General features: G+C 42.1%; 1 protein-coding gene across 1 annotated transcript in view; it reads right to left on the bottom strand.

The window, feature by feature from the left end:
- tspoap1 (TSPO associated protein 1) overlaps positions 1-19,780 on the bottom strand; it is a gene marked incomplete at its 5' end in the record, with an annotated part of 86,316 nt that extends 66,536 nt beyond the window's left edge. Inside the window, one exon of the mRNA XM_080781103.1 lies at positions 18,803-19,780. Within this exon, the coding sequence (XP_080637229.1) occupies positions 18,803-19,780 (978 nt within the window). The remainder of the gene's footprint in view (positions 1-18,802) is intronic.
- Positions 19,781-20,134: the final 354 nt, after the last annotated feature.

Here is a 20,134-nt window from a genome sequence, read left to right as displayed (position 1 = left end):
ATGTCGGTACAGTAGGTGTAATGTTAGAGCTGCGCTAGCTACCACTAGCAATGCTAACAATCTATTACAATTCCCTGCAAAAGTATGCACATTTGCGGTAAAATCCGCTATTTCTACTTGATCGTTTTGAAAGGTACTGTATCACTAGTCTGTTGGCCAATTTGACCCAATACTACAATCTCAGTAATACATTCATCTGACAGAAGAAATATCACACTCGTGTGAAGTGAGGGGTGCCCACTGTATTTATATCAGCCACATGATGTCTTATGCTGTCAATTAGTAACATCAAAGTCCATAGACAAACAACGGCTCAAAAGTGCTCTTTAAAGTGCTCTTAACAAACTTTGTAATATCCTCAAAGTCCATAGACTTGGCTGCTATCTTCAAAAGATCATCATAAGAACATCATAAGGCGCTGCATCATAAGGCTAGCGCCTTATGATGTTATAAGGTTTAGACCTTAAAATGGTCAGAAATATGTATTTCTCCCTTGGCCAGTTCCCACTTTAAAAAGAGACTCAACAGGTTTTTAATTTCTATTTTTAGTACATTTTGATGCCAATAGTTTAGCACTTTTACTCAAGTACATTTGGATTTCCAGACTTTTACTTGTACCGGAATAGTTCTATAGTATTGAGTACTTTTTCCACCACTGATAGGACGCATACCACATGGGCTCTAATGGCTGACAGCGATGTCCCTGGTTCGATTCCCATCCGTCAACAACCATGGTGATCAATGCTCTGCTCTCGCCTGGGCATTAGTGTGCCATTGTGTGGGATGCTGCAGTACTGTGAGAAACATTTTTGAGATCTAGGTCAGCTTTTCATTGTCCCAGTCTCTTATACTTTTTTCCCTTTTCTCTAAGGATCAGCTGAATCGCTCTCCGAGTGTTACAACGTAAATGAATGAGTTAATGGGTTGGCGCCCTAGCCTGTCTTCCATGAGGAGGAAGCCCAACAAACCCACGGTAAGGCCTTTAGGAGGGCCATTCAAGACGCAAGCGGAGCCTGCAGCACCACCATGGGCCAGGTGGAGCCTGCAGAACCATTGCGGCTCAAGAATCCACCACTCCTGAATGAAGTGCCTGGTGCTGGGACTCTGGTGCAACGCACAGGTCCTGGTATGGGCTCAGATCCATGCCAATATTATCTGTGTGTTCGTAAAAGAAAATGCGTAAAAAAACAATCCGTAAAAGAAAAATGCGTAAAAAAACAATCCGTAAAAGAAAAATGCGTAAAAAAACAATCTGTAAAAGAAAAATGCGTAAAAAAACAATCTGTAAAAGAAAAATGCGTAAAAGTTACAGATGCTTTTTTTGGTTCCCCAGTGATATCACTGCCAAAATTCACATGACGGCTGAGAGCCAATCACTTACGAACAGAAAAAAAGACAACCTAAATTACGAATGCTTTTTTTGGTTCCCCAGTGATATCACTGCCAAAAATCACATGACGGCTGAGAGCCAATCACGTGAGGCCTTTTCCTCTACCCAATCAAAAAGCTCCATAAGTCTGCCTGGCAACTGAGGTTGCCATGTTTGTCTGGGGCTACGTTATAAGTATAAGTATAAGTTTATGAGTTACAAGTTTAGCTATATTATATCCATATCTTGTCTTAAAACAACCACTCAATGGCATTATTGACTAATTCATTATTTTATAATATATATATATATATATATATATATATATTATATATACACTATAATTAGTGAATCACTGCCTGCACCAATCGCTCCCACTTTTCACACCGGGGGGCAATATCGCACAACGGGCAAGGGCTAGTATAAAATAGTAATACATAACTTAAAAATATATATTTAATCTGGGACTGGGCTTTCCTGTCTATAGGTTTAGCTATATATCCATAATATCTTGAATTAAAACAACCAGTCAATTACACAAATTCGTTATTTTAGTAGCCTAAAATAAATAAAATAAATTCAGCTATATATCCAATATCCATATGATATTAAAACAATCGGCAAATAGGCTATATCCTAATTTCTGCACACAGGCATCATTATTTTCGTTCTGACGATTAAGTAAGGCATTGTATAATTTCACCACAGGGAGACGCTGTACGTCTTGCTCACTGTCTCATGCACACACCACCCCCCCCCCTGCCTGAAACATATATATATTAAATATATATTTTTAAGTTATGTATTACTATTTTATACTAGCCCTTGCCCGTTGTGCGATATTGCCCCCCCGTGTGAAAAGTGGGAGCGATTGGTGCAGGCAGTGATTCACTAATTATAGTGTATATATAATAAAATAATGAATTAGTCAATAATGCCATTGAGTGGTTGTTTTAAGACAAGATATGGATATAATATAGCTAAACTTGTAACTCATAAACTTATACTTATACTTATAACGTAGCCCCAGACAAACATGGCAACCTCAGTTGCCAGGCAGACTTATGGAGCTTTTTGATTGGGTAGAGGAAAAGGCCTCACGTGATTGGCTCTCAGCCGTCATGTGATTTTTGGCAGTGATATCACTGGGGAACCAAAAAAAGCATTCGTAATTTAGGTTGTCTTTTTTTCTGTTCGTAAGTGATTGGCTCTCAGCCATCATGTGAATTTTGGCAGTGATATCACTGGGGAACCAAAAAAAGCATCTGTAACTTTTACGCATTTTTCTTTTACAGATTGTTTTTTTACGCATTTTTCTTTTACAGATTGTTTTTTTACGCATTTTTCTTTTACGGATTGTTTTTTTACGCATTTTTCTTTTACGGATTGTTTTTTTACGCATTTTCTTTTACGAACACACAGATAATATTGGCATGGATCTGAGCCCATATCCTGGACCTGGTGAGACGTAGGAGGAGCGCGGACAGGAGTCAACACACAGAGCCTAGTCCTCCCATACAGGTACTGTATGCGATCCTCCCAGTCCCGGCAGAGTAGTTCTAGTTCCGGAGCAACGGATTGTGTGGCCCTGATCTTTGATCGAGGATAGCTACTGGGACGTAAGTCGCGGCTTAATCACCCCGGCTTGGTCACCTGAGGGGTATGATCTTGCGAGACCCGGCCGAAACCCTGATGACCTTAGGATACATCACTGAGGATACATCAGAGGGGCATCTATGCTGTGTTTTTTAGTTTTAAACTTTAAAACAAAAAACCGATCAAAAAAGTTGCAACTCAGGTCCGTTATACTAAGTATGTGACTATATATTTGATAATCGTAATTATGTATCCATCTTTAAATGTTTTTGAGTTATAGTGAAATGTAAGTGATTTTGACAGATAATAGGCTATATAGACCAACGCCACCAAACTATGAATACCAACACAATACATTCAGTTTTTAGTATGAAGTAAACTGCACTGTTTTTGACAAAGTAATGGCAATAGACGCTTTTGCACTTCCTCCATTTGAAATGGACCTAAATTACACTGTTACAGGGGTGTTGGGGGACTGAGGATGATAGTATGGTCAAAACGTCACGGTATATAAAATCTGCAGATGAAAATGACATGACTAACATGAGTGGTCTAAATTACCTCTTGTTCTTGAACTCTTCTGATGCTGCCAGTTTGTCAAAATAAAGGCGCTGTTAAGTCTCATCTCTCTTTAGAATCGTTTATATTCCAAGCGAGATTCTTGGTTAAGTCAGAAATTAGGACAGAACATCAGCGTTCTGATCAAAACCATGGACAGCGACGTAGATTCAAAGATAATACAGTTTTGTCGGCCAATAAACAAGAAAGTGAATGGCTGCTCGCAGCCGCGCATGCGCAAAACATGTCCAGGAGCTGTGTGCAAGGCGTTGCCTAGCAACTGGAGCTGTCAAAAAATGGATTACAGCGATCCCGTTTTATATGATTTAAAAGGGCCTTAAGACGCCTATACACGTCCTTTGCACCCTGCGTTTTGTATTGAGAGGACGTGTGGGACATCTTTAGCACAAAAGCTGTTAAAATGATCTAGGTCAGCTTCTGTTTTCTATCCAGTGGAGCTTTGCATTGTAGGTCATTTATTGCCACAAAGTAGAGGAATCCCATAACAAGAATTGTAACATGGAGTAATGAGGAAAGAAAACGTTATAGGAGAAAAGGAAATGACAAAAGACAACTACGGTATTAGGACAAGGAACTGTAGTCAATATCAATGATGAATGTGAAGGTTTCAGAAAGGAGTTGTAGGCATATTTCACAGAAATGTTACCTGCACACCATTATCTGAATGACATGAAACACCAAAAAGGTTATCCATACCGGTTAAATCTTCGCCTTATGATCATGTGATAATTATCTGTTATCTATTATTTGTCTGGGATCATACAGGCAGGGATTCATAGAGCACAATGGAAATATCTATCTATTGTTTTTCAGAAATACAGCAATCAGCAGTTTTTGGCTGACAGCTACAAAGGGTTGATTCCCACTCCTAAATTACTGTCTACTGGCTGGACATGATTGTATAACATTTCTATTTATAAACAGATTTTTGTTGATAGTTTTGCTGTTTTGGCTGTTTTGTAATTTTGGCCTCCTATTTACTTACTAAGGTTTTGTACTTTTTATTCACTGTAGAGAAATGTTACATGCAATGTATGTACAAAGAAACCTTTTCCTTGTATTCAAGCCATTACGCTACGGGATAAGTAAATGATAGAAAACAACTCCTTTAAGCAATCACAATCCATCCAGACATCAATGCGAGTGTATTTGGAATAAACAAATCAAGAAATACTAGCTGTGGGCATTCTGTGCATTTCAGGTGACTTTCTGGTTAAATTGGGGATTGGGGAATTTGGCGAGACAGCAGTTACTTCCAGTCTCACATCGCAACAAGGCTTAATGGATTACAATGAACGATGCAATCTGCTGCATCTGGAAACATCCTATAATTAACACAGGCACTGTCTGCTCCTGGCAGTAAAGGGAGTACCATCCTTCAAACACACATCGGATAGACCCCCTAATGCGCGTGCACGAACGCACGCACACACGCACACACACACACACACACACACACACACACACACACACACACACACACGCACACTTTATTATTTATAAAAATAGACTGGGAATAGATGCCCTCCACTAAAACGTATACTAAACCGCTTTTATTATACCAGTGAGGCGTTAAAATCAATGCCTCCCTGTCTCTGCCTCCCAAACCAGATTTAATCAGTGTGTTTCTTATGAGGTTTCTTGAACTGGGCTGCTATATTGCTGGAATGGTGTACCGCATCCGCCCCTTTGAGGGACATGAACATCATGCTGTGTCCGCCCCTTTGAGGGACATGAACATCATGCTGTGTCCTCCCCTTTGAGGGACATGAACATCATGCTGTGTCCTCCCATTGAGGGACATGAACATCATGCTGTGTCCGCCCCTTTGAGGGACATGAACATCATGCTGTGTCCTCCCCTTTGAGGGACATGAACATCATGCTGTGTCCTCCCATTGAGGGACATGAACATCATGCCGTGTCTGCCCCTTTGAGGGACATGAACATCATGCTGTGTCCTCCCCTTTGAGGGACATGAACATCATGCAGTGTCCTCCCTTTGAGGGACATGAACATCATGCAGTGTCCTCCCCTTTGAGGGACATGAACATCATGCTGTGTCCTCCCCTTTGAGGGACATGAACATCATGCCGTGTCTGCCCCTTTGAGGGACATGAACATCATGCAGTGTCCTCCCTTTGAGGGACATGAACATCATGCTGTGTCCTCCCCTTTGAGGGACATGAACATCATGATGTGTCCTCCCCTTTGAGGGACATGAACATCATGCTGTGTCCGCCCCTTTGAGGGACATGAACATCATGCTGTGTCCTCCCCTTTGAGGGACATGAACATCATGCTGTGTCCTCCCCTTTGAGGGACATGAACATCATGCTGTGTCCTCCCCTTTGAGGGACATGAACATCATGATGTGTCCTCCCCTTTGAGGGACATGAACATCATGCTGTGTCCTCCCTTTGAGGGACATGAACATCATGCTGTGTCCTCCCCTTTGAGGGACATGAACATCATGATGTGTCCTCCCCTTTGAGGGACATGAACATCATGCAGTGTCCGCCCCATTGAGGGACATGAAGATCATGGAATGAAACTATTTAGATCTACTATACCTCATTCTCCCACATTCATTCTTCTTGGAGACCGTTTATAGTCTATAGCTATGTTTGTCAAACACACCTCTGCTTATGCATAAATCATATCACGTTATATATCAATTACAAGTGTCATTAGATGACTTTCTGTAAGTTTCATAAAAGAGTAACATCAACATGGGATGTCAGTCATCTATAGCGGTTCAAGATAAAGCAGAGAAATATTGCTATAACAAAATATGGATGTGGAAACAAATACTGTAAAAAAGCACAACAGAAAGCTTTACTGTAGGCTCCGGACATAATAAAAGCTGCTCTCCCCATAAACTCATATATAAGTCATGAAGCAGAGCCCTCCTACAGTGTAAAGTGTCCCCTCAATCCCATCCTGCATTCATCATGCTGGTCGGAATTGTATACCAAAAACACCTCCTTTATGCCCAGTATCATCCATCTCTTGTCCTTCATAGCATCTGCTGAGGTTGTTAAAAAATACAATTGTGTGTGGATGAGTTGCACACTAGAATAGGAAGCATGGTGGCATCTGACCACCTCCTGTGTAAAGTTATGCTGTATGTGGAATTCTGCTTTGGAAACAATGTGCATTAATATTCAGGGATTGCTACAGTATCTGCCATTACATCAACAACAAAACTCCACTAAGGCGAAGCTTTTTTAACTCATTTTCTGCCGCGTCTAATGTCAAGTTTACCTCTCACACGCCACGCTTTTCAGCCGTAAGCTCATATCTTGAAAAGCCACCAGCTGATTTGGCGAACCGGAGTAACAATCAATAATTTCCGGGGCAGTCGCTAGATATACTTTTGCCTTCATCAGAAGCGCTGTTACAGTACCGCAAGGTCGTGGGGATTTTTTATTGAGCTCCTAAAACATTGATGTTCTGTATGATCACCTCAATCTGAGCTTCAATTCAGAGAAAAACGTTGCTAAAGATCGTTGCTAAAGATAGTCTGGATGGAGGGAAAATATTCAATGACGTCACAACTCTGAAGTAAAACGTTGCCAGGCAACGGAGACCCAAGAACCCAAGAACTCGTTTAATGTCGTCCTAGGTGATCTGTGACTGTGACTGAAAAAAGTCGTCCAATGTCGCCTTAGGCAGAATGTGAATCAAGTTGGCGACGGTAAAGTAGCGACTGAATTCTGTGAGCGGAGTTCTTATTCTTATGCCCGTTCAGAACATGGGAAAGGCATTCACTCCGCACTTAAAATCCAATAAGGGGAAAAAGTGTAAAAAAACAAACAATTACTACTAGCGCAGCAACTGAATATAAACCAGCTTGCAATTGGAAAAGGAAAACTATAAAATGTAACCTGATAAATGGGTACTCCTGATTGGATGGAATTGGTAACCCATGATAATTACTCGCGACCCATACAAATTGGTCCAAACTCATTGTTTGGGAAATAATGCTCTATTATAATAACAATGGGTACAGCAAGTGCTCCGACAATAGGTTCAACCTAGTATTGCATAACCAGGTGCGGCATGCATTCAAAATCAAACTTTGATTTGATTTGGGGAAAAAGATATGTGAGCAAAATCACAATAAAACTTAAACCCAAGATAACACTTCAAAGTGCAATGTGGTCTTGTGTCATTCCCGACTTGCATGGTCTTCGAATAGGCCGGTGCGCTGTGACCAGAGGTCACCGGTCTAGTAATATTGAATTTCACAAGGCACAACTCATGTCATCAATGGCCATGCTGTAAAACCTGTACCCATTATAGGCTTGAAGGCTGTGTCAGACTCACCCGTACTAATAGTGCCTTTCTGCCATTGGCCCTCCAGTGCAATAATTAAAACACACATTAGCCTTGCAAGCTGTCTGCCTCATCATCTCATAGCCTGCATGTATAACCTATTTACCCATGCAAAGGACATCTGGCCTTTTAAGAGACAAAAAGCACAAGGGGTCACCAAATTATTCCATATAATGCAATGTCAGCAGGGGAAGAAAATGGATAGCAGGGAGACAGTGTGGCGGAGATGATTTGTACCCAACCCCCCTGCCAACCACCCTCCAAAGACGGACCCCGACAGCTTCAAAAGGATATGAACCTTAATCTTGTCAAATTGAATTGATTATGCATGCATGTTATGCATCCCCTTCAACCCCCCACGTTCACATCAACTACAACTTAATTTGTAGCAGAATTGTTTCAAATGGCTACTTGAGAAGTAAGTGACTAAGTGTCTGCCTTCAGCTGCCTTCTGTCATCATCAAGAGGAGAAACGGCAGCAGCACAGCTGTATCAGAGAGACACATTCAATGAAAAAGGACTTATACCTACACAGACCTGCCACATAATTTGTGCTTTGCAATGCAATATGCAACTACTTAACTTAAGCCATAATTATTTTTTGCATTAACATGGAATTACAGTACTGTATTCGAATATTAGAGATTGCACAGTGGGATCCCAAAAAAGGAATTAATTTGTGATTTATTGTAGTGAACTGTCCTATGTTAACTAACTACTATACACGAAGATCTGACTGAAATGTCCAGGTTGAAAAATAACATTGCTTAATAGGGGTACATAATTAACCAACTATTTATTTAATTAATGAACTAGACTGACAAGCTACATTGTCTTAAATGTAAGCCAGACAGAAATGGAAGTCTATTAAGGAATGTATTAAATATATATTCTTCTCACCAGGGTCCATGCAGTCATTAATCTTGGTATTCCTAAACCACTACAAATTTATCATCATGTCAAAGCCTAGTGCTAAGTCTGTCTGACCTACAGTACAATGACAATATAAAATAAAGCACATTTCTGTATAAATAAGGAAATCACGTGAAGATCTCATTTGCAATATGATCAAGGATTGGACAACCGTACATGAATAAGAAGGAGCTCTATAAGTAAATTAAGTGGTTTTCCTTTTGAGACAGATCATCAGATTATATAAAAACTCATCAAGGTCAACCTTGCATCATCCACGCCACTGCGTTGATAAAACGGTAACATTGTCTGGAGGTGAGCGATGGCTCAGAGGTAGACCTAAACCAACATTAAATTCATTTAATTGCAGTGAGGTGCCGAGGCGGTCAGTAATCAGAGGTTGCGCTCTAGAGATGACAGGAGAGGGTCGGGAGATGGTCAGTATATCCCTGACCGATGTTTACACACCCGCTATGAATGTCAAAAACCCCATTGTGGTTTTCACCATAATCTGATTAAAAGCTATTGATTGTGCTAGAGGTAGGATGCAATTAAACAAAGCAAACAATAGGTTGGAAAAAACGGTCATGTTAAATAATTGTACATTATGCCATGGGCTGTCAGAAGTAACACAAAACCCTTGTGACGCCCCCCCCCCCGCGGCCAGGGAATTAGCTTCCCATTGCTCCTCCGGGCCGGGCTACAGCCTTTTCTATTGTATGGGGAACACAGGTAATCAAGGGTTCAATGTCACTAGCATTGAGGGACGATGACCAAACGCTGCAAAAAGAAAAAAAGCAATGGAGGGCAGAGCCTTTGGAGGACAAAAGACAACGTGTATACCTGGATGAAGGCCAGTGAATGCTATTGCTAAAATATGGAGGGAGTAGCCTGGACACCAGACAGATCAGGGCAGATATTGGTTTGGCACTCCGCAGTTTGAATTCAATTTCGTTCACCCCAAAGACCAATCAGAGCCCACTATTCAAAGTGAGACTTTTTTTTGCTGTGACATTGGAATCTTGTTTGTATTAACCAATAACCGCCCCTTGGAAATAAATATTCCACGCCAAAGTTCCAGACTAATAGCTACACAGTGATATTAGTCTGGCCATGCCAGGCTAAGGAGAGAGTCCCTACTCCATGACCACTGTGCAGGACATGATGCAGACGGATTAAAAGCCTTAAAGCCAAACATGGAGACCCAAATAATCGCCAAAGGCGAATTTGAAACAATAAAAATGGCACAAAGCTATAAGAAAGACCATTTCTCCCAAGGGAACCACACAACTGCCTTGACCGTTGTCATAATTAAAAGATTATGCGAGCACTGGCAGGCAAGACAAAGAATATATGTTCTTGCCGTTGAAGACCCAAAAAAATCTGTCATCTTTTAAATTGAATGTAATTGTACAGTATGCAATAAACTACCTTATCTATTCTTGGCCTGGGCCGTGGCTCAGCGGTCCAGGCACCTTGTCCGGTAGTCAGAGTCTGGCAGTGTGCCGCGGGTTCGACTCCCGATCCCGACGGCCTTTGCTGCATGTCACTCCCCCATCTCTCTCCCCCATTTCCTGTCATCCTACTGTCTGTAGGCTGACAGGAAGCCACAATCTATTCTTTCCATTTATTAATATCGTTATAACTTCCCATATATATTCAATGCTCATCACTATTCAGTATCACCTTTGGTTAGCCAAACTCAAAATAAGTGGACTCACAGGTCATGACGTGCATGTGATAAATGCACATCAATTGTACATATATTTACCTAAATTAGTGTAGCACAAGGTCAGAAAGCTTAGTGTGTGGCACTGTGTGCACACACGCACAAACCCACGCATGCATGCACGCACGCGCCATACAGAGCTAATTCACCTCTGACCGTGGACAGAATGTTGTGCCTACGCATTCAGAGACATCAGTTCCATTCCATTGCCAGACAGAAAGCCCCCCAAACAGTGATGTTTGGGGTTAGACATGAGCTGAGACGGTGAGACCAGACACTCTGGAGAATCCGTTTATCAATTATTCATCAGCTATGAGACCCTAGACTTGCAGCTATCATAATCGTGCACAGGTGCACAAGCCTGGTGACGCGAGGTTACACTCAAGCAGTAACTTGTAGATTAAGGAGCACTTTAATGGAAATTAGCATTTTTATTTCTATGAAGGCTTTACCATAAAGACTGTCAAATGTTATTTTGTTTTTTACATTCCATGGTTCTATATAATATATAGAAATGTTTTAGGTTGTAACAGTTTACTTGAATAATAGAGAACATGGCTAGGCGAACACAATTTTCCTTTGTTCAGTTCGGCGAGGCAAGCCAGGCAGGGTGATATTTTGTCTCTCTACTCTTCTATTGAGACATTTAGATCGTGTCAAAGATCATGTCTCACCTACTGTAGAAGACCAAATGTTTACCTGATGGTCAAGATTCAATTTATCCCCTGAGCAAGTTGGCCAGGCAGGCTCAATTATCTCAATGTAAAGATTTCAGCGCTTACGCAGGAAACAGGGTTCAAATCTGGGGTAGAAGAGGTAAGTTACATGATTATGTTGATGTTTTTGGTGCCACAAAGAAAGGTGTCTTCATTGGAGCTGCTTAGTTCATGTCAGATCACAAAGAACGGATTTCAAGAGCGATGTCACTATCCAGGTCTCATATTCTTCAACACTGTTCCACTTTCAATCTCCCCATAGGTCCAAAGTGGGCCAGTGCTGAGTTACATAAGGTAACTCTGAAAGAGTATGATCCTGGTCAAGAAAAATAGAACCAACCCACACACGTACTGTAACATGCTCCAATAAATATTAATGAGGTTTTGAGCCTCCGGTCCTGTTATCATCACTTGAAGAACCCCAGCGTTGCAACGCGTGAGTGTGTGGATTATATTCCTTTTCATGATCCTATCTTAACCGAGCCAGTTCTCTGACAAGTGATGTGTGTATGCTATCAGCGGTCTGATGATCATGGTCAAGCCTTCGTTTAGCCTTTGTTGTAATCGAGACATGAGACTGGTTATGCCCAAAGGGCTCAAGTAAGAGATGAACAACAGTGTTGTATTTGCAATCTTCCCCTAAACCACTTGGGGCTGAACATTCAACAAAAATAACAGATACACGAGTATGCTGATTTGGTGTTGAGAGGGGAAAGGAGCAGCAGACAGACCTAGTCTAGACTAGCCCCAGGCAACCCCAGTGTATAGACATGGACCGTCCTGGGCGCAGCCACTAAGCGCAGCTTCACACCTCCGCACTGATTAGCTACACCTGGCCTACAGGGCACTGCTCCATGGATTCAAGCGTGGTATCAACACATTGTAACGGATATATCATCAGAGCCCAACATGGTAGTGATACAGAAAAGTGTGCAGAAATGCCAGAAGATAGAAACCTGGAGTGGAGAGTCCAACTAGGAGAGAGTCCAACTAACCTGTTTTCCATTCTAGTGTATTAAGAACAGACTGACTTGAACAATTAAAATACTGTGTGTTCACAGTCTCAGACTAACCAAGTTTTTCTATACCCAGTTACTGCAGTGGAAACGTGTACAGTGTTGATGTCAACACTCAACATTGTGCTGGCATCTTGGTGAGCCCTCCTGGTAGATTGCATACCATTAAAGGACCACTTCACCACTTTTCAACTTATCTTCATATATTATGGTCCACACTAATGTTCATGATAAAATTCCACAATGTTTTCCTCCTCAGTCTGTCTCATAGGAGGGCTGTGGGCAGAAACCCGTCCACCAGTCACATCATCGTTATGCAATTTTCTTTTTTTAAACAAGATTTAAAAAAATACATAGATTTTTATTAACGTGAAAATCTAGTCTTGTTTCCTATCTGTCTCACTGTAACTATCTCAATAAAGAATGAACATGCCTAACTTGTTTGGGAAATAGTGATAACAGATAGAGGCCAGAGGATGGATGGTCACTATCAGTCAACTCAATGGCATCTTCCAGCTCCACACACATCTCTAAACAGCAGCCAGATATTTGGTGGGGGTTGGGGAGCCTAATGATCTTTTAATGGCAAACCTTCACTCAACCTTCCTCCTACCATATCATTTGCTCCCTAGTACCGTATATCCACAATTTCACTGTCTCTCCGTCTGTCTGTCTCCCATCCCCCTACTGTAAGCTCTACTGTGGGTCCACCTGGGAACTAATGCCCACATTGTATCAGAACTATCTAGCACTCGCATGACTGAGAGGTCATTATGATAAGTTGATTATCTGAAGATTTCATCATCCATCATCATTCCATCATCTCAGATTTTATATTACATCTGAAACATTTTCTAAATATGAATTCAAGCACATGCTACTTGGGTCACATTTTACTTCAGTCATGCGAGTGTTAAAGAAGATCTATATTTGCTGCCTATGTGGAGAATTTCCAATGAACAGATCGTAGCGCCTAGCAACATTATTCTATAATCTTTATAGGAATCAACTAATAACATGAAAAATGTGCGAAACCTTTTCATTTCCAATTGGTTCATGAAGAGGTATACTCTGTCATTCAGAGTAACGCACATCCTCCGTCATTGGTGCTGAGCCAAACTGTTAAAACAGACAAAGTAGAACAAAGCAGGGGTTCGCAACTCACTTTAGGATGCTCCAAAAAATGTACTCTGTCATTCCATTCAGGCTATAAAGAGGCATGGTGTATGGGATGAGCACACAGTGGCTAAACATAGTACATAGTGCCACCTCACCGTCTGCATCAGAGCTGCTACAGCACTGTCCTAGATAAAGCACTAAGATAACCTACTGCCAAGTCCAGGGTGTGTAATGCATTACATTTTATTTTGCTATCAACTTGATAGCAAAAGCCAAGAATATGGGAATCTATTCCAGCATGTGATAAATATAGCCATGAAAAACTAATACTTTGAATAGATAAAATACTGTATATAGTCAAAATGTAACACTTCACAAACAGGTAATCGGCGGTTATTGATTGCCTGTGTTCTGTTTTACGCTAAACAGATGTTTGCAGTCCTGTAACATTTCAATCAACAGACTTTAGCCCCATTTTCCAAGCTCACAAAATCAACAGAGTTCCCACAAGCACAGAAACAATATGAGCTCCAGCATTACCTTGCATATCCCTTCTACTTCAAGGCCACTGAGGTTCGCAAAAAGACAGTGGTGCCTCTTGCTCAGCACTGATGTCGGAGTGAGATTAGCCGTGGTGGGGGCCACATTATTCTCAAGTTCATGGTTAGTACACTGCTTGTCTGTCCTCTCCGACTCTTGCTGTTGAGATCCTGGGGCTTCAGCCTCCTCGCGCCTCTCCATCTCGCTGCCTGCAGTCGCAGGCTCTGGCTGCTCGGGCCGAGAGCACAGATCATACATCACTCTCTGTCAAAGTCAAAGAGCAGAGTTGAGATCGATACAGCCAAAATCGAGCCGGTTGATGCAGGCTATTCATTTGCTGAAGGAGAATTACATGGATCAGATGCTGCAGGCTTCCTTCAACATTTTCCCATACCCTTTCTCCAAGTGTTTACAAGAGTGGGTAATCCCCTGGGGCTCAAGATTAAGTTTGTGACACCAAAGCAGTAGCATCACTCAGCACGGCCATCGTTTATCAGCAAACGATTATAGAGCCTCCAATATGTGTTAATCCTAGTCCATGAGGAATTCAAATGCACAAAATTAGCAATAGAGGGCTCTTGTTCCATTGTAAGATGTTTTTCATAGCAAAAGGGCCTGTGTCATCTCCAAGACTAAACCAGTGGTGCATAACACGGAAAGCATCCTTTTTCCTCCCTCCTCTGTGATGTAAAACATCTTGATTGGGATGTCATATTTATTTTATGACATTATTCCCTTGTGGTACATCTATCGATATCATCGTAGCATGCTTATAGTACTGCGATCATTATCAACAATGGTGGCGCATGCAGATTTAAATCCCCACTTACTAGACTGTGTTCCTGCCTTCCCGCTCTGTCGTCCTCCGAAATGAGAAGGAATTGTCATCGCTGCATCTCGTACAGAGATGGGGAAAAGACAGGCCGCGGAACAAGCGGCCCACTTCCAAGTCTGTGTGACGCCAAAACCTCAGATGTAAGGCCTCACTGATGTACGTGCCAGTGAATAAGGGGAGAAAGAGAGGAAGATTTAAATAAAAGATCTCTGGTCCCCATTCTCTCACAATGCAGCGGCGACGGTGGTGGCTTGAGATGAGTCTTCAAGTGTGCTTATATCCTCAATGACGACGATGTCTCAAAAACATATTTCCCCCACCTCTTCGAGGTGTTAGTAGTACCGTCTCGGTGATAACAACATAGGGGTGCAGAAATAGGATGAAGGGGAAATATTTGTGCGCGTGTGTGTGTCTGAGACACACACACACACACACACACACACAGAGAGACACTGCATGTTGGTAAGAGGAGGGGGTGGAGAGAAGGGCTTCAGTTGTCCTATCACAAAAAGGCAGGCTCTGAAAAGGGAGCCAATCATGATCAGGACGTAGAACTGGTTTCCATGGAGATGACGCTGGAATGATGTTGGTTGCCTATTGATTGTTGAAGAGGCAGTAGACACTGCAACACAGGCTGTCTGGCTGGTTGGTAGAGGAGCGGTTGTATGAAGACCAGTATGAAGTTATTATGCACTTCTGTACTACAACTATATATATTTAAAGGGTGAAAAATGGAGATGGCTGGTTTCTGCCCGACAGCAACAATATACGTAAAGCTTGCTTTAATTAACAAAATTATAGCAAAAACACAAACAAATGTGAGATTATGGTGTTCGACTAGATTGCAGTCAGGGTTTAACTAATCAACTTGTAATGTGACCTAAGCTCCACCAGATTAATATCTGCAAAAGACTATTCAGTTACTCGCATGATTGTCAACTGCGTAAAATGAAAGAAGGCTAGCGACATTACTACACAGACAGCCACATGTAGTTTCCTGATGATTATGGTATGTTTGTAAACAAAAAATGATCAAAGATGGTCATTATTACTAATCATATACTGTAGGTTATACACTCATGTCAGTGTGATTGAAGTGAGGCTTTCAGTGTCATTGTCTAAGTAGCTCAGCATTGATTTGCATTGGGAAAACGTCTAATTTAGGCTATTGTCTAGGCCTACGTATACTGCAAGTATCTCGAAGGCATATAACTATCAGTTGTAAATTACTGAATTAGATTCCTAATGCCGTCCCCCTGCTGGTCTACTGCTTCAAGTTTAAATTCATGAGTCAAATATGGGTTCACTTGGGTCGGGACACATTTTTATGGGTCCCTTAATTTTTCATTTACTACATTTTGATTTCAATTATCATAATTTCAAAACATTTTCTAAATCATTCCCAAAAAGGTTTCCATGAATTAATACCAAATGAAAAGATTTTTTGAATAACTAAAGAAATATCTAATAAATTCCCTAAATTAGAAAACAAATGTCTAAGGAGTAGTGACAATAGCCGATCTACAAGCTCATAACGCAGCGCGAAACGGCGCATTGTGAGCTTGTAGATCAGCTAAATTCACTAGTGTGTGTCCGCAGCAAACTTTTGGGTCACGGGCTAAAACGTTTGAGAACCACTGACTTAACCAATTCAGGACGGGAACCCCTTTTGGTGTTTTAAGCATTATGTTATACTAAGCTATTGAAATATTGCAGATCGCCGTGCTACGAGCTTGTAGATCTGCTATTTTTGAAAAACCGTGAAAATGTGACACAAATCTTTGAATATATATTCTTTCACAGCTTCTTTCACTGAGGACGACCTAGAGAGACAGCGAACGTTTTTAACTGAAAACTTTGCTTCTGGGGTGGGGGGTCCCTGGAACAACATTTGAGAACCACTGACAATAGAACCATAAGTTTCTCATGATCATGATTTTGAAGAAATTTGTAGAATCTGGTTTCAGTCCTAAATGGGGTTAAGATTAAGACAACCAAATTAAACAAGTAGCCCTTTTCTCTTGCAGGGCGTTTTACCACTTGAACTTTAATTAAAGTGTGCTCACAGAAGCATGACCATGGTACTGCATGAAAGAACCGCAACAAGCACTCCACTGAGCCCAATAATCGCTGTGTGCTTCAGCTTTGTTTTTTAATTGCCCTGGATGAGGAATAGACAGTGAAACAAGCAAACTTTCTATACACAAATGTATTAACAAATTTAAGTATTTTTTAGACTCCATTTAGAACCATACATGTGTGTTGCATTTCCACGTGGTGCCAACTCATAGCAGGACCTTTTCAAACGTGTTTGTCATAGTTAATACACGATCTACGTTACTTTATTCAGGAGGTTATTTAGAGGCATAACCGGCTCTTTGGCAGTTTTGTCAAAGTTTTGTCTATTTTGCATGTTAGCTGTTGGTTATTAAGTTGCGTGCGAGTGTGTGCGTGTGCACACCACTGGACCGATAACCGGTGTCAAACATTGCCAGGCCTATAGGAAGACACTTCACCCCTCCTGATGGCGCTATAGAGCCCTACCAGGGCCCAGGAAATGATTCTCCGTTCATTTTCCTCAGACTTTTCAAAAAGTATTTATTTAAAGACCTTTTAAGCGTCGTACAAAGCCTTCTCTGTCACAACTCCAGTTGGCTTTGTCCGCGGCGTAACCGTCTTTAAATAAATACTTTTTTAAATTACTATGGGGAAAATGCATTCGGAATAATTTCCTGAGCCTGGCGTCGTCATGACAGGGGGCGGGACTGCGACGCTCTATACCAGGCCGCTTTGCATTTTGGCTTATAACTATTGAACCATACAGTAGGTCACAGTTATATAGGCAACGTTTACCACGCCTATTTACGGAATTTTTCGCATAACTACATTTTTGTCATTTATCTCTGGAGTCATCATTTATATTTATCTATGATTGCCTTACAGTTTGTGGGAGTGGCCTATTTTGCTATGAAGTGAAATCACACACTAAGCTGCCTCTAAACAACAGACAAAATTAGTTGGCGGGTCATATTTCTGACAAACGAGTGTGTCGAGACACAACAAAACGGTTTTAGTGTTTGTCCCTGCGGTGTGATATGTCCTGTTGCATGGTGGCGCAAGTCGACCCAAGTGATTCAATTGATTCAATTCAATGCTTGCTTGCAACTACATGCATCTACTTGCGACCTTTTGATTGCAAGGAGTTGCGACCCATTGGTGTGGTTTGGGCTTTACAGGTATAACTGCTGGTGTTGCACCCATCTAACTCTAACAGAACATATGCACAGCTGGACTCTACAGTCGCTCAGAAGAAGCAGAGCTTTGCAGTGTTGCCGTGCATAACAAACACGAAACACCCATGAGGCTGCACACAGTGCTTGAACACAATTCAAAATGTGATTAATTATTTACATTCCTTCCCAGAATGGGAAAGGGGGAAACACATTAACCCACTTCTGCCGACCATCTCCCAAAACATGAGACATGAAACATTTCTGTCCAAATGCATTAGCCCCCACATGTGGCAGTCTGATCACACACAAACATACGCAATATTAAATGTTAACCAGATGGCCACATCATCAGTGCACAAAAAAGACAAAGCTGTGGTCTGGAGGGTGTTCAACAAAGCAACACAAAATATATTAGCCAACTGTGGTTAAGAGAAAGATTGCTAAAGTTACTGTGATGATTATGAAAACATTCCAGTGTTTCTCATTAATAAATGGACTAGCATGTAGCCCATCTTGATACCAATTTGTGATATCAATTATACCCTACTGTAGGATACTGTTTGTTTGTGTGTTTGTGTGTGTGTGTGTGTGTGTGTGTTCGTCGTGTGTGTGTGTGTGTGTGTGTGTGTGTTCGTCGTGTGTGTGTGTGTGTGTGTGTGTGTGTGTGTTCGTCGTATGTGTGTGTGTGTGTGTGTGTGTGTGTGTGTGTGTGCGCGCGCTTGCGTGCGTGACTGCGTGTGTGTGACACTGTGTGTGTGTGTGTGTTTGCGTGCGTGCATGCGTGAATGTGTGTCAGACAGACAGAGGGTTCAACTTACCTCCTCCATATGTCTCCCCAAACATTTGGAGGGAGATGACGATTCAGAACAGCAGGAGGGCTGGAGGTCCCAGCTAGCACGAGGAGAGACTTCAGGGTGGCAAATGTCAGGGGGGCTGCAACAACAGGTGGTGTTCCCAAGTTCCACGGCAGTGGAGCAGTGGTCAGCTGCAAAGATGTCCTCCTTCCCCGGGGGGGAAGGTGTTTTCTTCTTAGGTGGTGGGGAAGCGCTCTCGGAACGATCAGAGTTGGTAAGAGGAAGCCCAGTAGAACAGGAATGGAGACTGTCGGACTTGGTGGGGTTCCTGAGGAAATCCTTGATCGTATGGCTAATTTGTCTACACTGCCCTGGTCTTATAAAGGCCTCTAATAGGTTGCAAAGGAAAATGGCCCTCTCCAACTCCAACTCCTCTCTGCCATGCAGGTTAAAGACGTGGTCAGCATGTGTCTTCTCTTGCAGCCTTGGCAGCAGCTGCTCCACTTTCTGATAGGTAGTTATACCTCCCGGACATGAGTCTTTCCTTTTGCTCGCACCCTCAGTATGCGACACACTGTCAACGTTTTTAATGTCCCCCTCCTCCTCGGCCAGCCAATGTTGTCGGAGTTTGTAGTGATGGCCGACAGTGGCTTTGCTGTGTTTTCCCAGCCTTGCGCTGACAATCCCCACCTCCTGATCTTTGTGGTGTAGGAGACGGTGTAGCCCTGTAGTCAAGTCCTCCTGGAGCCTCAGCAGATCTCTGGCTTTTTGATACTCATACTTGGCAATCAGCTCCCTCAAAGCTTGCTTCTGCTCCTGCTCTGCCTTCTCACGCAGCTGCCTTAACTCGACAGACAAGAGCTGGTGGGCCTGTTGTCTGCGGCTCTTCTCAGCCACCACGTCAGCAGCATGCGGCCTCTCTAATGCTTGTGGCTGGTCGATCTGGGACTGCCATGGCTTTGTGGATGACAGTGCCAGAGTGTTACCCTCGTCTTTCCTCATGACGCTATACCCACAGCACACCAAACAATGCAAACACAGATGGGAGGGCTATCACTATTAATGCACGGTGCATGCATGCATGCAGTAGAACTGAGGAGAGTCTCATCAAGTTTAGATGGATGATGTGTAGTAATCAGAGATAGAGGAGCATGCAATTATCACACCAGGCCACTGAAAAGATGAGATGATGAAGAATGTTGTTAGTTTTAGAGATATGTTTGGTGGTTTGCGAAACGGATTACTACTTTTACTGATGAGAGGGCACAACTGTATTCGGAAGACTTCTTGTGTCATGTGAGGTTGCATAGAGTAGACAGTATGTGTTTAAGTGCTGGTTAATAAATATAGATATAA

This window comes from Protomyctophum bolini (assembly GCF_963924005.1).
Source record: "Protomyctophum bolini genome assembly, chromosome: 13".
Lineage (NCBI taxonomy): Eukaryota > Metazoa > Chordata > Actinopteri > Myctophiformes > Myctophidae > Protomyctophum > Protomyctophum bolini.
Note: the sequence above shows the minus strand (reverse complement) of the source record. Positions and strands in the feature narration are given on the sequence as shown.